This window comes from Ammospiza nelsoni, chromosome 5 (genome assembly GCF_027579445.1).
Source record: "Ammospiza nelsoni isolate bAmmNel1 chromosome 5, bAmmNel1.pri, whole genome shotgun sequence".
In the NCBI taxonomy this organism is placed as follows: Eukaryota; Metazoa; Chordata; class Aves; order Passeriformes; family Passerellidae; genus Ammospiza; species Ammospiza nelsoni.
In genome coordinates, this window is record NC_080637.1 from 48,207,195 (window position 1) to 48,227,766 (window position 20,572).

General features: G+C 39.8%; 1 protein-coding gene across 2 annotated transcripts in view; it reads right to left on the reverse strand.

The window, feature by feature from the left end:
* Positions 1 to 20,572, reverse strand: part of GUCY2C (guanylate cyclase 2C) — a 43,396-nt gene that overhangs the window by 11,767 nt on the left and 11,057 nt on the right. For both annotated transcript variants that reach the window (XM_059472707.1, XM_059472706.1), the window contains exons 8-18: positions 19,440 to 19,575; positions 17,613 to 17,698; positions 17,074 to 17,185; positions 13,639 to 13,720; positions 11,268 to 11,373; positions 10,691 to 10,753; positions 10,061 to 10,132; positions 9,011 to 9,115; positions 7,740 to 7,826; positions 3,531 to 3,663; positions 1,576 to 1,713 (exon numbers count right to left, since the gene is read on the reverse strand). In XM_059472707.1, the coding sequence (XP_059328690.1) occupies positions 1,576 to 1,713; positions 3,531 to 3,663; positions 7,740 to 7,826; positions 9,011 to 9,115; positions 10,061 to 10,132; positions 10,691 to 10,753; positions 11,268 to 11,373; positions 13,639 to 13,720; positions 17,074 to 17,185; positions 17,613 to 17,698; positions 19,440 to 19,575 (1,120 nt within the window). The remainder of the gene's footprint in view (positions 1 to 1,575; positions 1,714 to 3,530; positions 3,664 to 7,739; positions 7,827 to 9,010; positions 9,116 to 10,060; positions 10,133 to 10,690; positions 10,754 to 11,267; positions 11,374 to 13,638; positions 13,721 to 17,073; positions 17,186 to 17,612; positions 17,699 to 19,439; positions 19,576 to 20,572) is intronic.

Below are 20,572 nucleotides of genomic sequence, written 5' to 3' on the forward strand. Positions count from 1 at the left end.
CATCCCAGAAAAGCAAAGAAACACTATGTCTGAGGCTAACTTAATACCATTAACACAACACAGAAAGATTGCAAATGCTCAACAAGCCATTAAAAGAATGTAGTTTGCTATAGATTTGCTTCACAAGTCAAAATGAGCAAGGCAGGGCATTGCATTTTCTCCATGTTGGCAATATTTGTAAAATTCTTGCATTCGTAAGGATTGTGCCTGCCTATTCCCAAGAAACAGGAATAGAAAGGCCTTATTTTCTCTACCTTTCATTAAGCATGGAATCCTGAACAGTTTGTTTTCAGGAGAACAGACATTTCTAATCTCCATTAGATCTACATTTCTATTATAGAGTTGGTGATGTCAAAAACTGTGTTTCCCCAAACATGAACACAGATTTGTGGTAGTGTAGGATGATGAACATGCCCCAGAAATTATTCTCAAAAGTGACTCAGTAAAAGGGCTATTAGGCTGTTGAGCTGCTGCTCTAGGTGTTTTAACAAATGTGAGGCGGATCTAACAGAATGACTCAGAGGTAAAGGCTATGTCTAAATTTGTTGTTAGTAACTGTTGTTAGTCACTAGGAAAATCCCAAACCCACACATGTTTCTCTGTCAGTTTTTAGTACATAATAATGCCTGGATTCTGGGAATTGGGATTGACTGGGCCGGACAGGGGTGGATATTGTCCCGGTTTTAGCTAGGCTAGTTAATTTCTTCTCAGAAAGTGTCAGCATGTTGTGTTTTGATTTTGGAATAAGAATGGTAACACACTGATGTTTTGGTATTTTGCTAAGCTGTATTTATCCTAAATCAAGGACTTTTTTTTAAACTTGTTTCAGGTCCCCTGCCAGTGAGAGGTTACTTTATTTTTGATTATTTAACTGTTCTTATCTCAACCTGTAACTTTTACTTTGATTCTCCTCCTCATTCCACCAGGGGGAAGGACGGTAGAGAGGGGAGGTTGAGCAAGTGGCTGCATGTTGCTTAATTCCCAGCTGGGCTTAAAACCACAACAGCTACTCAAAAACAATGTCCCAAAATGCACAATACAGGGTTTAATAGATGCACTACAGGAGGAGATGATTTTTCTGACAGAAGTTAAATTGCTAAAGTTAATTATAACCAGCTTGAATGAAGTCTGAATTGCCAGTTTTTAAATGCCAACTGTTCTTGTGTCATGCAGCTGAGTTTTTGTTTTTCTGTGTTGACAATGCTGATTTATGCTGCCTAAAATAAATGGCATATTACATGTTGTTTCTAAGTCAAAATAGAAAAATCTTTGAGGCCTTTAAATGTCACAGTAAGTCTGGACAGCATTGTATAATGTTAACTTCCGTAATGCTGGGCTCCAGGTGAGAAGGAAAAGAAAGGGCAAGAAAACTCAATGCAAACTTTAGTTACAGAAGAAGGGACACTTGTGCCCAGAGTGAGATCCTTCAAACAGGCTCTTCATTCACCACAGAGAAAGGAGCAGCTGTTCAAGCAGTTATCAGAGACAGTGCCTTTCACAAAACATGGAGAATGGGCCAGTTACAGCTACAACCATCCCAGAAGGCTGCAATAGACGGGAAACCAGTGGAATTACCTCTGTTGTCCCACCAGTGTTTGGTGTAGAAGGTCTCTCTGCGTAGGATGATTTCTTGGGCAATGATCCCATAGCTGTACACATCACCCTTCTGAGATGCATCAGCATGCCGGAGATGCTCAGGAGCTGTCCACAGGTCTGAAGATACAGATGGCAATGCAGGATGATGCAAAGGGGAAAGGAGAGAAGCAATTGCAAAAAAGGGTGATCCTTCTCAGACCATCCACTGGCTATAATGATATTTCCTTTTACTATTTTCATATCCAATCCAGAGCCCACTGGTATTTTGGATTTCCTACTTTAGCACTTTTCTTGAGAAGCTGACATCAATTCAGGTTAGATAAAACTCAGATGTAGTTTTCAGTTTTCTGGGATTTGCTGACCCTGCTACTTTCCACTGTAGATGCAGACTCTTACACCTCCAGAAAAGTTATGTTTATTGGCAATGAACTTGCTCTTCTTAGCTATGTGTCAAAGGCTTCTTAGAAGTAGCCTATGTATCTGGATAAGACCAAGGAGTGCCAGTGCTATAATAAAAATACTCTGAGCCATAAATTATTGAGCTAGGAGGTGCAAGGAGTTTTTATACACAGTGTCTGATAAAAAGACAGCAATATTTCCCAATGACCTTGATATCATGAAGCTATTGAAATAATTTTCAAGTGCTTTTGATTCTGGCATAATGTTACCTGCTCATAACTACTTGCCTTCTACAGAAATTATTAATCTGTATTTCTAGTGCAATGAGCACCGCTGTACCTCAAAACCAGAATGCTGCCATGGTACAACAGATGTGACATGCTGGTGACATAACAGAGACCTGAACACAGTGACCATGAAGACAGTGTTATGATATTAGGCTGTAACATCCAACCACAATAAATCTGTGGATCTCTTGGGAAACACTGAGTTTTCATCAAGGACATAGACTGAGTAGCCAGAAATTTTGAGTCTGTTTACAAGCAATAAAAGAAGATAAATACATTACAATGTAATACTAAATACTAATACTAATACTAATACTAATACTACTAATACTAATAATAATAATAAAAATTTTAAAATTAAAATTTTAAAATGAAGAATTAATAGAACATTTATGTTCAGTGAACTTTTCTTAGTCCTTTTTAATGTTCTTATTGCTACTCTTGAGTACGTTTCTGTCTAAATGTAAAAATTTTCTGCAAACCTGTTGCAACCAGTTTCTTTTCAGGTCATAGGCTGTAGTTGCAGCACAGTGCTGTGTTTATTATATCTCAAGCTCTACTCTGCATATTCATATGACATAATTTCAGATGGGCTCATCTTTTCACTCCAGATCAAGTAAGAAGGAAAAGATGAGTAGAAATGAGTGTTCTATTTTACAGAAATATTCTATGAATGTGAGGTGAATAGAAAATATAGAGAAAAGCTATTAATATTATTTCAATCTGGCTGAGCATATATTATGAGATTCCTAACTAAGGAATAAGAAACAGAGTTATCATCAGATATCAATACAGATTTTTTCAAGGATTATCAGAGTCATGTCTGTTACTGTTTAAATGATACCACAGAGCACTGTGGTAACACATGTACCTAGTCAATTACAAGATTTATGGTAAATTAACTCTTTTTTTTTCTTCACACAGTTTCAGTACTACTGCTGAAAAGAGCTGTTTGCATGAAGGACTTGGATACTGAAAATGTTTCTCACATCTCAATCACAGGTGAAATCTCTGTTTTCTAAACTAAAAGCTGAATATTCATCTTTCCTTGTTCTCACACTGTCTGCTAGTAATTCTTCCATTGTGCTATTCAAGTTAAAAACATATAATGGCTGCTATAATATGAATCAAAGTTGCATTGTTTTCTACTGTGTACAAGACGTAATTAGACCCTACTGGTCTATGAAGATGAGAAAATTCCACTGGGTTGGAAACTGTGAAGGAGAGTCCAGACAGGCATTTTTTTACCTTTCCTTGGAGGCAGAATTGAATTACAGCCAAAATCAGTGATCTTCACTACCATGCGATTGTCTACTACACAGTTTGTGGATTTGAGTCGACCATGGACTTCAGTTTTGCTTGAGTGCAGATAAGACATTCCCTGTGGTTGAGAATAAAAGAGAAAGAAAGCATAACTACATGTGGGACACTCAGATGTTACCAGACTCAACAAGAATGTGAATATTAGCATAGTATCTGTGCAAGTAATTAGAAAGACTTCATCTGCAATGGATATGCATAAATTACAATTCCCTTTCATATTATTATTTTACAAAGGAGACTTTCCAAGGTCTTAAGAACAGTCAGTATTGAGAAATGAGGAAGTGGGTCATGGGAGGCCATTCTTACTCTTAGTTAACAACAATCTGACATACCATCTTCGTTTTGTCAATATTAGAGCACACGTAATTAAGGAAATGTATTTCCTCCCACAAAAGTTTTAATTTCACTTACAATAAATGTCTTTGGGTAAATTTAATATAGATTTCTTGGAATGTCACACAAAAAGTGCTTCCAACTGCACGTTCATCCAAGAGACACAAGAAGTGTGAGAGGAATTGCTTCTTATGTCTGTATTGTCTTTGAAGATCACCATAGACCAGAAATGTTTTCTGAAACATTGCAGCAGATCCGGTAATTGCAAAGCAGAGGGCTCCAGAGCAGTCAATGCACAGAGTGTCAGATGATGCACTAGGGCTTAGATCAGACAGAGGATTGGACTAGACAGACATAAAGGTCTCTGCTGACCTGACTGTTTATGGTTTTCTCTGTACAAGGCAATACACAGCAGTTATCCATGAGCTAAACCTGAAGCGAGCATGAGGCCTGGCCAGTACAGTTTCATCTTTATCTCCTGAGATTCAGACTCCTGACTCACAACACACAGAGGCATACAGAGGTGTGTAGCTCGCCCCTTTTTACTCATTGCCTCTAAATTATCTGATCTAGCCTAAGACATTCAAATATGGTGCAATCCATGAGAAGGGGCTAGCACTGAGGCACGGCAGTGGCTGTCAACTGAAGAAGGAAGCAGGTATGCTAATTTGTACCCTCTTGCTATTATTTATTCTGTTCCATTTCACTCTTCTGAACGACTTAAACTCACACCAACTTATAACCTACTGCTGGTTGTTCTTCTTCCTATAGGCCTCATTTCTTCGTTCTCAGTATATGAAGTGCAATCTCTATCCTGTGGAAGTCAGAACAGGTATGTTATATCTGTTCAGTTTCTTCTCTGAATGATCTTCCATTTAGGCTCCTACATGTATAGCTCATCCTTTTCTATAACTGGTAGAATCCCACCAGGGTTACATGGCTCATGTGGTCATGATACACTGTATGACATGCTGGGTCTTCTTTTCAAAGAAGTCCTTACCTTCTTTTCAAATACTGGGTTATTCCTAATTGGGAATGGATCAGCAAATGCTACAAGAGATCACTGAGATACAAGCTGAGTTTTGGGCAGAGTAGATGTACGTTTGAGACACAAGCTGCCTGCAAAAGATGCAATCTCTGGAGAATGTTGTTGGACTGGTTATCCTGGATCTATCTAGACCATGCCAAATTTACAGAGATTGTGTGCACACTATACCCAAGGAACACATTTTTTGATTAAGCAGCTTTTCGCATGCAGCCCTGATGACACTACCCAGGATGTTTTGCCTGCTTTAGGCCCTTTTTCCTCCAGCAACGCCTTCTTCCAGCTCCTGCTTTCATTAGCCACAAAATATTTCCATTACTGCAGCAGAATTCCCAATTAGTATCAGCATCAAATGACAGGCAAAGGTAATTTAGATTTCCTTACCCCAAGGCTTTCTTGTTAACAACTTCTGGAGGCAAAGGTCTTGTAAATGTCCCTGATAAAATTTTCCTCTTTCCTCCTCACTAACATATGCACCTACCTGAAAACACAGAACCTATTAAAACCCACAATGTGATTTTCAAAATTTATAATGGCTTTCAGTACAATAGTTCCAAATATTTGAGCATTCTTGTAACCTTTGCTCCGGAGCTCTGAAGCTTTAGTTCTGACTGACAAACCTTTTCCTGGCATAATGCAAGAATATTACAACCCCTTGCACAATATCCTGCAGCAGCCACTTATTTAATAAATAGTATTGCAACAACAGTGTATGCACTAATAACTACAAGGCTTGATTACTGCAATTCCCTGTCAGCAGACCTTTCATCAGAGCTCTTTGGGCACATGGCCAAATCCATGTAGTTATAAGGTGGTCCCATCAATCCAAGAGGCAGATACAATAGCAAGAAAGAAAGAAAAGATGGAGGGGGGAAAGTAAACTGAATAGATTTAGGACTTCCTCTTTGGCCACATCACCTTTTCTATTGAATTAGAGACTGCTCCAAGAATAGTCATCACTTGGCTGTTTGCTCCAGGGAATACAGAAGACCCAACCTTTGTTCAGAAACAGATGCAGCAGCTTCTCAAGCAAGCATAGTACAAGGACTGTTTGAGCCATGGTAAAAGCAGAGTGAATGAAAGTGGTGATGTGGAGAGGGAGAAGCATCTCAAAAGGAAGGCAAAGGAACACCAGGTCATAAGTATTTTAATAGCCTGGAGAGCTGCAGCTGGACTTGAAAAGGACAGATACTGAGATGAGAGGAACTGGAGTTGAGAGGGCATGAAATTACTTCTTTAAAAAGAGAAGCCATTCAAGTAAATATAGATATGGTGCTTGGAGGTTTAGAAGATATGGTTTGGAAAAAGCAATACTAGAATTTCATGGAAATGTGTAGGTCCCAGAAGCTTCACCATAGTATCAAGGAATAGGAGAGTTGGCAGGTCATCCAAACAACAGTAATTTTCCTGATAATCCTAGGTACATACAAGTTTTCATGAAGAGTTTGTGAACCATCTCTCCTAACACAGGTAATAATGCTCAGGAGCCATTCCACATAACAGATGCTTTGTGCCAATCCATCCTCAGGTGCCATGTCCCCTTTACCAATGGTGCAGCAAATGACTGGCTGTGCAGTCTCAGCATAATTGCAGTCATTGGGCATTTGGTCACTCCCTTCAGAGGGACTGGGATTTCTCTTTCCTCATAAACAGAGACAGTACTAATCATTATTTGCTAAGGAAACATCTGAAGGTGATCTGAGGGTGCAAAGGGTTAAAAAATACTCTGGGTTTTGAGGAGGAAGAGAAACTCCTCTGCTGCTACTTAAAATGAAACTTTAACTGAACGTAAACTGAACTTGAAAGTCATTAACAAGGCCAACAAACTGTGACAATTTGGATTAAGTGGGCTTTAATAAAGCACAAGATTTTCAATATCTCTTTAGAACAGACACAGTGGAGTCATTCATCGTGGAGACCAAATCTGAACTGGTGCATGTAGGGAAATAGGAGGCCTGTTCAACTCAAACCAGCTATAGGAAGAGGAGAGCAGCTGAGCCCTGGCAAAAAGATCAGATTGTGGAGGGGGTTCTTTACATTATCTGTAGAGGCATAATGAATTATTATACCAGTGAATTACAAAGGGTCCTTAACTACTAGCTAAACAGTTACAAGTGTCTAATGTAGAACAGCATTTCCTTTATTGTGCATATTGATTTTTCCTACCACAAGGACCTAAAAAGCAAAGATCTGTTGAAAGCTACTGAAAACCAGCCTTGGTTTCTGTACATGACTAAATTTTTCCCTCTCCAGCTGCTTGAAATCGATAGCTGTAGTGAGAAACCAGTGTCTCACTCTAATGAGAAAATGAGGATGGTACATGAACAGTTTGTTTAGAAAAAGTTGATCCCATCTCTGGATAGATATTAGAATAAGTCTGTGATTTGAAAAAATACAGTTTTGCTCTGTATGCTTTACCTGAGGCCACAAAGCAGTGTGTTTTGCAGAGCTTGTGACGGCATAAGCCCTACTTAACAGAACCACTGGTCAGCAGATTGTAACCCTCTGATCTCTGGGCCACATTTCTTTGGGGTATACTTGATTTGTTTATTTATAAATAGCCCCAGGCCAGTTCTGGCCCCTATTTCCTCCTTCAGTCTGAAAGCCTGCCTCAGATAACTGTCCCCAGAGGAGAACAGACTGGAAGGGCACACAGCTCTAGGAAAGAAGACGACTTTGAGAGCTACACTCCTCAGAGGATCAGTTCTGCAAGACAGGACAGGCTGATTTACATTTACATATGACAGCACACTTACCTTGGCAATATCATACATGACAGAGATTTTAAATTCCCAGTCCATGAACGTGCCATCAGGGTAGGATATTTTATCATTTAAAACATCCTGTCAAGAGAAGAAAGGTTTTTCAGGGAAAAAGCAGAAGATGAGATATGGGTGCACAAATTGCATGCCTTTCAACCAGCAACTTTGGTTTTTATAGAAAGTACATGCACTAGAACAGAAGTTGACTCAAAAATTAGGGAATATTAAATATATATTAAGTTCAGACAGAGCTAGAAAAGGGGGGACTACAGAAAAGAAAGGTTTCTGCAATTAAAATAGGTTGTGAAATCAGTTTTCAAAACAAGTTTTTAATAACACAAAATAGCTGAGAAACAAATGGTCAAGTTGTGCAAGAGGAAGGGAGAGGATTTTCCATGTTTTGTGCTCACAGTCCATTTCCTACCAATTTACTCCTAGCCTAACAAGTTCAAAGTAAATTGTTGCTTTATCTTTGCCTGCCAGTCATTTACAGTTCTTTCAGACATGATGACATCCATTGATAAAGGTAAACTTCCATAAGTATGCCAGTTTACCAGAAAATAACTTAGAGAACAATTATTTTGCTGCCTTGCTGTGAGTTTGTTCCAGAGACCACTGCTACTGATGACAGTCTTTGTATGATCACAGAAGCAGAGACAATATATACCCTCAGAAGAGCTGATGATTATCACTTCATGATTAGCACTGAAATAATATTGGTAGTACTAAACCAGTAATAAAGTAGTAAGTCTTTCCATATTCTTGCCAGCATCAATTTACCATTTCTTTTTATAAACAAAAAATAAGGGTTATTTTCCCTTAAAATGCAGAACTTGCCATTTTTCTCCCTTACTAATATTGAATATATTCTTTTTTTCTGCTCTTGCATACTCTGTGGTACACAAGCACATCAGCAGAGAAAACAGCTACAGATTGGAAAATTAAGAACAAGTTAAATCCTATATGCTCCCAATAGGGGACACAACACCAATACTGGCTGTTACTGTGGCCTGGGTCTGTACTTTTCCTTGGCTCCCCCTCACCTCGTCCTCTTGCTGCTGAGAACCATCAAAGTGACACAGCAGAACCTGGGGCAGGATGGGGAGCGCCAAACAAGGGGGAGGAAACTTAGAATGAGAAACCTGCCACCTCTTGCTCAGTCCATGGCTGCTGTACAAGGGTCAAAGACAGAGAGATGGGGATTTCTTTTCTTACTTTGAAATTTGATAATTTGGGGGTAGAAGGAGACCCTTAAAATTCTTTACCCGCAAAGAACCTCTTTCGCAGTATTCAATCACCCCAAAGATCATGGTGTCTATCTTCACAGTGCCATAGAACTTGGTCAGGTTGTAATAATCAATCTGTAGGAGCTGGAGCAGAGACATTTAATCTGTTTTAAAAAGCAATCATTTTTAGTACAGAAACATAGGACATGGATATTTGTATGACACGGCTTTTTATCTCAGGCCCTGATAAGATGTATGAGTTTCCCTTAAACCAGAGTGTGCTAAGGCACTGAGTGAAGTACTTGAAGACATTTGTCATTCCAGAATCTTCTGGATTAGGGAGATAAGAGTGGCTGCTGTTGGGTACTGCAAGTTAATTTTAGAGCCCAATATAGTATCTAATACTGCCTCTCTATCAAACCTCCCAGCTGACCAGAATAGCCATTATGAGTGACAGAATGATGTGAATCAGTCAGTAAATGAGCAAGTAATAAAAATTTAATGATGCTGCATGATATTATGGAGTTTGTCCATTTAAATAGACAACAGTAGTTTACTTTGAGGTATTTTTAGAGTTTATTGAATTCACAATATAGCAGTGTTGTGTAATAGGAAAACCATTCAAAAAAAGATGCAGTACTGCAGCCAAATTAATCTCCCATGCTGAAAGGGTCTGTATGCAAAAGTCAGCAGAGAGTAACTTATATTTAAAGAGCTGCACTTGGCATTCAATAATAAGATTTAACTACAACATTCCACTACTGATGAATTAGTATGATATGAGCCAAAAGAGTGCAGTGCCTTTTAGCATCAGCTATAAAAACTGATTAAGTAAGGCCATATGACAGCACATGAATTACTTCATTCATCCTCAGCTTGACTGGCACACGATTCAGACTCTGAAGTGGTGATGAGATCACATAACAAAGATAAAGTTCATCAAGCAATATCCTTTGAGGAATTCATTACCTGTCCACCTCACAAACATGCACAAGCATATGGCTATTGGAGTTGACAGCGGAAAGCAATGACTTCACTCATAGCCTCCATCCCACCCTGCTGTGTCCAGTTTCTATGTGCAACAGTTACCTTGTTCAATTCTATTTTTTGCTTTTCTGAGAAATTTCCATCACTGTATTTGAGATCCTTTAGGATCACCACCTGAAGGAAAAATACCAGTGGGAGAAAAAAAGTCATATGTTTAGTACAACAGCAATTAGTCTTTCTCTTCCAAGAAATGTCCATACAAAGAAATACTTCAGAAACACCTGCCTACTGCTTCACTGTTGGAGTTTCAGTTAATCAGCTAATAAGTACTGGAACTATATTTTCTTCAAAGGATTTAGATCTATCAGTTGTGCAGATTTTAACTCAACAAGAATATATAGCTCAGTCAGGCAGATAGCTCTACTGAATGCAAAGAATTGCCATGTAAATGGCCTGTCCTCCATTAAGCTATTCACCTCTTTAGTACCAAAATGTATCAGATTTCTGGTCCCTGTGTTTATGCTGCTGTACTCCAGGGCTAGGGGTTCATGGAGTCTAATATTTAGCCTTCTGTCAGCAAACAAAATACATAGCAGAAGATCGGGAACAAAGGGCTTATTCCTTCCATAAGAACTAACCATTCTGCAAGGTCAGGGGAGGTGGAATGACCTCCTCCCAAAATGTGCCCTCCTAAAGGTGAGGAAGGGAGCATGGACACTGCAGTCAGGTTACCTTCTTGTCATACTTGCCCTGGCGAAGTCTCTGGGTGGTGTCACGTCTCTTATCTTCATCAATCTGAGAACAAAGAAGAATAATTAACTTGCAATTATCACCTACTCCTCACTTGACAAGTCCAGAGGGATTAGTAATGTCTGTGTGTGCCACACGGAGAAGCATAAACCTCTCTCTCTAGGGAGGGTCATTACATGCCACAGAAATTGTGGGACATCCATGCCACTCCCAGGCCCTCCACCTGCTGTTTTCATGCTCTTTGGCATTATAGAGGCATAACAATGCACAGGAAATCATTTGTAACAGAGACTGGAAGTCAATACCCAGCCCATTCCCCCATCATAAAATGAGCTTTACCGATAGGAACAGGTATATTCTATTAGGGAGCAATAGATGGGGAATGATTTCTATTACTTCAATACAGCAAGTGTGGGTTAAAATAAAAATCATAAATCAACAGGTCCTCATCCTACCAGAGCCATAGGGTGCTGTAGTCAGAACATGTCAAAACCCCAGCATTGATTGTCCTTAGGAGACAGAATCCAAGATCCAGCTTTGGAGACTGTGCTTCTCTTACCTTTAAACTAACATAACTTGTCTCACTGGTCTCTAGAGGCAGGATTTCCTCAGGTGGTATATGGGACCATTTCTTCCACCGGCGCTCATTATCTCTCCTGTACTTCCTGAAGAACAAGAGAAGCCTTCTGGGACATCCTCCCAGGGAACCGAAACCCACAACAGGAGATTAGGACAGGGAAGCATCTAGTGTCAGGATGACACAAGGATGGTGTGACAGGTTGATGAGACTTGAGCAGAAGCCTGGTGGCTCTCATCCAGTTTTCCAGTTTGAGGAAACTCCTTAATTCTCCTAGCTTTGGGAAAGCCTAAATGCTCATTCATTCTGTAGCAGAACAGAACAGATTTAGCAGAACAGCTGCTAGGCAATTGCCAGAGTCTTGGGGGTGGTCAGAAGAATTTAAAGCATAAAGGACCATCTGGATTTTATACAGTTTTCTCCTCCATGTTATTAAATGTACTTGGAAGAGAGGTCCCACAAACAAATGTAAGCCAAAGGAAGTCCTGCCATCCACAGTGGTTAGTAAGAACTGCTGTGAATACAATGCCAGGAGAGGAGGTGCTGAGTGCCTTTTTGTGGGTGTCCCTTGTATTCTGCACATTTTATAAAAATGAGGGAAGAGTCCTTGGAAATGGGAGAAAGAAACTGCTGTCTCCCCTGCAGAAATTCAGTCTTAGAGAAAAGCTAGTGCTCATCAAAGACAGCTAGTGCTCATCAAATTGTCTCCTTACTTGTGCAAGTCCTTCCTCAACTAAAAAAACTGCACAGGATTGAGTGGAGAGTTTGCAGGAGAATCCTAACACACTGATAACTGCTGGCAAATGCTCCAAATGGCAGAACCCATACTACTGACTAATAACACAAATATTCCCTTGTTCACTACATTTTTTTAGCATATATTTGCTTAAGAAAATGAAGACCAACAATTGCAATAAGAACTGTTTTTCTCTGTTCTACCTTGTAAGGTGTGTCTATGTGTCATTAAGATGCACTAGAGTTCAAACTGGTATCAGCTGGTTATTAAGAACATATCAAACTGAATTAAAACCTTCCAGGTCTAATATTTAGTTACATGTTTTTCAGGATTTAGACTTTTTACTTTGCAGTCAGAACTTCACAGGTAGCTGTAGAATAGTTCAAGTGTGCTAGAAACTTAGGAGATAAAGAACATATCATGAGACATTTTGTTGATTTTCGTAGGAATTTCTCTTCTTTGCTTGTTAGGGGATAATCTTCAGTAGCAATTATATTTGAGAAGTTTACTACTGTTTTGACACTAAAAGTGCAAGTTTTATTCGAAAAAAGTCTCAGAAATCTCTTCTATATTTGATGCTTGGGAATATCACAAAGATATGTAGACAATAATCTAATCATCTAAACAGAATATTTAGATTTTATGCATCTGCAAATATGAAGAAGTATAGAATATATTACAAGTCCCTGCTTTTGTTTATTAATTTTCATAGGCATTGGAAACTTTACTGTCTGTTTGTATGTCAGTGCTAAGACGTGACAATGATTAGCGCCTACGTATCTTGCGGACAACTGGATGTATAAGAGTTGTGTATCTTTATCTTTGATTTTTCCCTTGTTTTAGTTAGCAACTCAGATTGGTCTACTCAAAATAAGAGAGCCTGAATAGCATCTGTTTCTAATAAACTTTTCTTAAGATCTTATTTTCTTGTTTTTTCTGAAGTTCTCCACTATATAACAAAAATACAGATTGAAAAGGGAGGCACAGGTAAGAAGATTTTTTTAAAGATTAAAGAAAATCCTACACTTTGGAACTGTGGTGGGATTTCTTCCATCAAAAGGAGTCATCAATTATTTCTATTTCTGCCTTTTCCATAATGATAATGCTGCATGAAACTCCAAGCTGTTAGAAAAATTTTTATGCAGGGTGTTGACAGAGTTGAAGGAATGGATCCATGCAATGAAAACACCAAAACCTCATGGTGTTTTGACTCCTACGGTGTCTCAAGAGAAACACCACCTTCTAGATTTAGCTTTTATGTCACCAATACATTGAAGAAATATAAGTGAATCCCAAGAAAGCCAAAGATGGGTAGTAAAGTGGAAAAATTCTGAAGATTGGTATGAGACATATTTCTGTGTATGTATAGGAATCAGAGCTTTTTAGCAGATGCAAGAACACTGAGCCTTGCTGCACCTTCTCCCTTGATTATTAACCGGTCATAACAACACCATGGATGCAAGCACTACTTGGCATATACCAGAGTTCACACTAGGGACAACCACACAGGTCTGCAAGGTAAGCTAATGAAGGGCTCTTCAAGGAGGGATCAAAGGCTTTGTCCTAGTGGGAAAACTGTTCAAGGACAAACAAACAGAAAGCCAAAGGGGTTGGTACCTTAGAATCAGCAAAGAGATGATCAGAACCAGAATCACAATTCCCGTGAGTGTAAAGACAGCGATAGTCAAGATGTGTGGGCCTGCAGAAAAGAAAAAATGAAAGATAACTTCATGGAGGATGCTGAAAAACAATATTGTATTTAAGAAATTACCCTCACACACATGGAAATCACAGTAGCTGACCAAGGACACTTTTTTGGTCACATCCAAATTGAGACGCTTTGGTAAAGTCCAGCACTGCCTTGGAATGACACTTGCCTCTTTCAATGTGGGATGAAGCATGACCCAGATTAGTGCAGCCTTACATCCCCACCTGAGGAATGGGCAATCTGTGGGCACACCCAGGCAATGGCGCTACTGTGTGGACTGTACTCTTCAGTAGGAAATTAATATCCTGTAGAGGGAAATTAATCTGGTGGCAGCACAAAGCCAGTAAAGTATCCTTGGAAGCTGCTAGGAGCCAAATAGTTTGAAAATCATGTTGTTCAGGCATCTGAGGACTTAGACCCCAAACCTACAGAGCCCACAAGGGTTCTAATCCTGAGCAGGTACACAGGATGAACAAGGCTGGGAACTGAATAAGGTTTTAATGTTGATTGTCTTACTGTGGAAAAGCAAACTGAAGCCTCTCTCGTGTCTGTTCTTGGAGCTTGGGGGTACTGGGAAGGAAAGTTGGTGGCCACCAACTTCATTTGAAGAATAACAGGCCATTATCACAGAGCTTCAGCTGGTGGTCACGTGACTAGAGTGAACCTGCTTTACTGAGCAAATGTCTCAGGCAAAAAAGGCAGAGGAGAATCCAGTTTTGCAGATTGCCATGTTGATCAAGGACAGTAAAAGAGCTGAATTATTCAGCCTTACTGAGGCTAATATACTTCTGTCTGTGCCCAGGACCAGAAATGAAGGGACACAGAAAAAAATATCAAAATTAGTAAAGAAATAAGAACCAAATGTACACACACTAGCTGCCTTCAGAATCAAGCAGCAATTGAGGAAGGATTTTCAACATAGCAATTTTTGTGCCTGTATCTGACATAGGATTCCGTTTATGAACTGCTCTGGAATTTGGAGCCAGATTTCTGTTTTGATTTTTTTTTGTTCTGGGTATCACATCTCTCCAATTTCTTTCAGTATGTTCATCAGGGCCTCTTTCAGTATGTCTAAGGGCCTCAAGGTAATTTAGTATTAGTCTGATGCTCTCTGATGAAAATCATCAGTACTATCGTTCTCCTCCACAAGTTAAGTCACCACTATAAAATGAGAGCTAAATGAGAACGGGCAAAATAATTTTGCATAAAAATTGTCTGAAACTTCAGGTTTGTGGATTGTGGTATACAGCTTCAACAAACAGATTACAATTTTCCGTCGAAGTGCTGTGGGACCGTAATTTCCCTTTCCTGAGGTTCTGCTGCCACCTTCTGGCTCTTAGTTTTAAAAGAGGCAGAGGGAGACAACTGGTCCTCTGGAACCAGAAACGTTTGTTTATTGAAGAATGATCTTATCTGCGTTTAGAATGAGGGTTAAAACTTTCTGAATAAGGGGAAAATATGGATGAGCCCTCGTTTTTTTCACGGAATACTAGGAGGAAGGTAGGCAGCAGAACTGGGTCAGCTGTTCTCAGTTATGGCTTAGGAAGAAGCAGGGCTCTCTGGTTGTCTCTGCTGTTCACCTACTTGGAGGAAAAAAGCTATTCCAGGATGGAAAGTTTTGACTGGCTTTAGCAAGACACTGTGATTACTTAAACTTTGACCATTCTCCTTTTTGGGGGGGATATATTTATTTAGAATCACAATGAAGGAAGGTTTTTTTTTTTAATGTGAAACAAAATAATCAAGTGCCTTTGAGTGGCAGTTTCACTTTAAGTTTAGTATGGTTTGGCCACAGTGTCAGGCTTCAGTTAAGCACTAGATGTTAAGCTACTGACATTTGTAAACATTGGCTTTCTGCAATTCTCTTTCCCCCTTGGGCAGCAGCTTCCAACAAGGACATACTGAAGAGAATATTTGAAGGATATTTAAGATCCACTGACAACACAGCATGTTATGGGGCCCAAGGGATGGATAAGAATGGGACTGGAGCAACATCAAGAAGACAGGAGCCAGAAAGCACAAAGCTCATGGAGCTGGTACAGGGAGACCTTGTGGCTGATGTGTGCAGTGCTGCTGTCTCTGAAAAAAAAACAGCACTCAGAGTCAAACCAAGGGAGACCAGAGATTTGACCAGAGATGAAAAATGAAAGCTCCACTGAAATGTCTCTGCTCTTCCCAGAACTAACTTGAGTCTTATCAAAGCTCCTGGCTCCCTTCTCCTGGTAACTCCCATGGGTCTCTGGCAATAAACCACTACTCCTACCTCTCTTAAGAGGGATAAAGCCTAATTTTAGGGCATCTGATTTACTTTACTGAGGAATAAAAATGTTTAAATTTTACCCCTTACTGTGAATGGACTCTTAGTTAGCAGAAGATGTTTATCTCTCCAATTACACTTTGCCTATTCTCTAATGGAGGCAAGCAATACAGCAAATTAATGGGACTACTTTAGCAGAGACTTTTAACAGCTTCATCTATGGATTCTCACTGATGGAATGACTCAGGTGAACACTAACCCACTGTGCACTAACCCTTGCAATTACTGCCACTGCAATAATTTTTATTCTGCATATCATACCCTGAAGCATTTGCCCTTCCATTGCCAATCACCATGTGGCAGAAGTCTTAAAGGGGGAAACTATCTCAGTCTGATCAGACTGCCAAGGCTCTGCTCTGCTATGCTGAATAACAAGGGACTTCATCCATTCTATTCAGGAGTCACCAAAAACTCAAAAGGAAATAAGGTGGTGATTTCTGAGATTTTAGATTTAAAGTATGGGTGTAAATAGAGCTATAACCAAGTTTCCCCATGGTCTTTCTTCAAAGAGTCAGCTGTTCTCAGAGCCCCCTGAATCTGCACAGTGCTGCATCCTCTCCCCAGCTCCCTGCAACAAGGATAAAGCAGCAAGAAGAAGCCACCATGATCCATCAGATACAGAAATGCAGAGTCAGATAACTCATCATAACCTTAATTCTGCTGCCTTTCCTGGACACTCTTTCAAGCAGTTCACACCACTACCACATTCTAGTGAAGATTATTCATTTGGGGGTGACTTCTTCTGAAATACCCCATGGTATCCCCCATAATCACTGGTACAGTATTGAGTTTTCAAGAGACTTGGTATCAGCACCAAAACAGAAATAAAGGTTTTGAACTGGACTGGGGGCAGAGAACATGGTGGGGATGAGGCAGGAGAAGGAAAGATGCTGTTCTGCACCCAGCTCCTTGCATCACTGGCTGGGGGCAGTGTGAAAGTGGCATGCTGGATCACACAGCAGGTGGATCTCAGGACTGTGTGACTTGTCTTCAAAGAGGTAGGTGGTAGGTTTAATAGGTGTCTCACCAGTGCCTGGAGTATCACTGGGCAGTTTGTGGTTTTTCCAAATAAAATCCGGACTGTTAGTCGCCACGCACGTGCCATTGCTTTGAGTGTTGAAATACAGGAGAGGTTTGAACTACGGATGGGAGGAGGGAAGAAATGCAGTCAGCAGCTGTGTTCTCCCTCTTTTGTCCCTTGCTCCAGACTACCCTTAATAAATGTATTGCCCAAACTCAAATTAATTTTCCTGCTATAGTGGTGCATTTCTCAGTGTAGCCATATGCTTGGCTGCAATATTCTTTCTCATTCCTCCCCTCTCTCTGAAAATAAATTTACCAATCCCACAAAATACTAGCTGCACTTCACTTACTGAATCACCAGATTACATCAATCCTGTCAGTCTCCAGTACACCTCACATGACCCCTTTCTGGCATGCACAGAACCCCTTGGCACTCCACCACACCTGCTGCAGTTATTTTCATCATTCTTATGCAACAGTACAGGGCATTCTGTTTCTCCTTTCATATATAAGGTTGAACAGTTGCACCCTGCACATACGTACATAATTTGCAGTGTGTGATGTGTACAGCACGGTCAGATTGGTATCAATGTCTCCAAATTCATCCAGAATCACAGGACCCACTACACCTGCAGACACAAGGAATTCGTTAGAGGGCTTGCATTTTCAGAAACACATGAGTATGGGGTAGGAGGGATGGGATAAATAAAAGGATTGCTGATACTTAGGGTACTTTTCTTCTTCAGGTATGCGCTAGATACGTATCAGCTCGGTGTGGTGCTTTTAACTTTTCTTTTAATACCACACTACACTTTCTCTACAAAATCCAATAAAAAGTGTTGAACTGACAGCACTGAAGAGGAAAGTCTCCCTCTAGCTACAACAAAATATATTTGTCAGATTTCTTCAACATACCAAGAATGTCAGAGTCACCTCCCTTGAAGAGACCATTTTGGAAGTGAGAAGCAAAATAGTCTGTTTCCACCTGCAGTTTGAATCTATCAGTAGTAAAAGAAATACAAGGATACTTTCATTCCCTTTATTCTTTTGAAAGCCTAATAATAATGTTTTTACCATGTTCTTTTTGCCTTTAGCCTCCTCTCTCTGTACATCAGCAAATGTGCACATTGAGAAATTGCCTGTGTAGCACATTACAAGGATTTTAAAGTGGAACTTCCCAAATGCCTCAGCACAGCTTGCCTCAGCTTGACTACATAAGTCAGTTGCCTCAACATGAGCACAAGCTTAGTCAATATTCACTACTCCTGAAAGTCTCACCTTGTTTTCCCCTTTTTTTATAAGAGGATTTTTTTTATCAGCTTCAGATTGTCCTTTCGCTGCTCTTGATGATGACTTGTTTTATTTCTCCTAGTTCAGTATCAGCATTATTTTAGTTCTGCAATTACCTTCTCCCTTTTCACCTCAAAAACTGATGCTAACTTTTTCATGGTCTAACTTCTTAATATCAAAATAATTATTGTATGAAATCCCTACTGTACCAGACTCCATCACAGGAAAGAATGAACATTGTTCAAAACCTATCACTTTCAGAATTTTTTTTAACTAAACCTATAAATTATGATGAGCATTACAGTGCTGTATTTTGGATGAGTAAAAACGTTTGTGCAACTTAACTTTTAAACTTAAACAGAAGAGATAAGTTTACTGACATTCAGAAAGGGATGCTGTCTCCAGAAGGAATTAGTAAACTATATTTTGCTAGGTATTAGATACCATGGTTAAAGCAAAGATAAGCCTGCAATGTTTCCTATCTTAGAAAAATCTGGGAAACTTCTACACACATATTTGCTGAATGTAGGTGGGGCATAAACACAAAACTTTGAGTCATCGTTTTGGTACAGATCTCTGATATGAAGCAACAACTGGGACTATACTCCCAGAGAGATAACATTTTCTCTTCTTTGCATAAGTTTTGCCTCTGCCTTTTCCTAATGATTGAATTCTGTGATTTTAAGCCCATGGCCTACAAAACAAAAGCCCACCAGTGCTAGACAACCTGTGAGAGGAACAAGAAAGTTGACTAAGAGGAGCCAACCCACTTTCAGCTGGCCTACACCCACACTGCAGGCACCCAGGCCTACATGGCTTTGTAAACTGGAAAAGGTTGAGACTTCTTCATTAAAGCTCAGCCAAGTGACTTCAGAGTCATTTTGAACATCAAATACTGAAAACAGCATCCTTGTAAAAATTATATAAAAAGAAAAAAGTCTAGAATAAAACTCATTGAAAGGCTTGGACTTCTTTTAGGGTAGAAGTGACTTGTTCTAAGAGTGTTTAAAATGAAATTTTAAACCCTCATCACCCCTCATCAATTTAGTGAACCCTGCAAAGGACAGTACTTTTTTTTACCTTCAAAAGTGGTATTTCGGAATTCACGGATTAAATTGAAAGGTGTCATTGGGCTCTGTGAGATGACAAGTTTCTTGACACTATGTCCAAACAGCAACACTGCATTGAAATAGCCAGCAAGAAAGTCATCTTCCATCTAGACCAAAAGAAAATAAAAATGACTGTTTAAGAGTTCCTGCTTCTGCCATAAGGCTATAATAACCTTAATTGGCTCCATTTGGTAGAAACTCCAGCAGAGAAGACCAGAATCTGCTGAACACTGCGTGAGTAGATGGCCAATGCCATGTGAGCGTTTTCATTTCAAAAAAGAAAGGCAAACAAAATATATTTTTGATGTATGAAGACAGGAAGGTGCTGAAAACTTAAAAGAGGCCAATAGGTAAAGGTCTGGCATGCTGATCCTGGTGCAAAGGATTCAAGAAATCCTACATTAAAGTTCTTGGCAGTTCTGCTTTGCTAAGTGTGTCCTAAAGACCCTGGCTTTGAATATGAGTTTCTGTGCAGATAATTCAGTGTGGTGCCAGCAAGTTTGGGCTTCCCAGTGGCCACAGCTCAGGGGCAAGGAGCTATGCCAGAATTTCCAGCAGCCTGCCATAGAGCTGGCACCCAAAAAGCATTGAGCCCAGGCTGGGGGATCTAGAAGCCCTGTAAATCCAGCCAGAACCTTCAGGCTGCCTGCTGGAGAGCTGGAGCTCAAAGCCACAAATCCTGGGATGGTGAAACTATACAAGAAGAACCTGGTTCCTTTCCTGGGCAGATGGCGGGAGTATCAGTTTCACTAAACAAATACAGCATTTTCATAGGTTCTGCTTTTCTGGAAATTTAAAAAAAACCCCTTATTTCCTATGGAAAAAAAAAAAAAATTCCTGTTTTTGAAGCTTATCTGGAAAGCCACTGGAGAGAAACTGCAATGGTTGTCATCTCTTAGACATATCTGCGCAAATTAGTCAACAATTATTAGTTCTGAACTTTCCATGCTCACATCTCAATTGCATGTACAGATCTTTCTTGAGTGATGCCTTGCGGCTACATGTAAGAGTGTCAGTCACTCAGATATGGAGTGGTAAAAGCATGTGCCTGTACGTCTCCCTCATGCCCTGTGAATATGACACTTGCAGAACAAATAAGAAGTT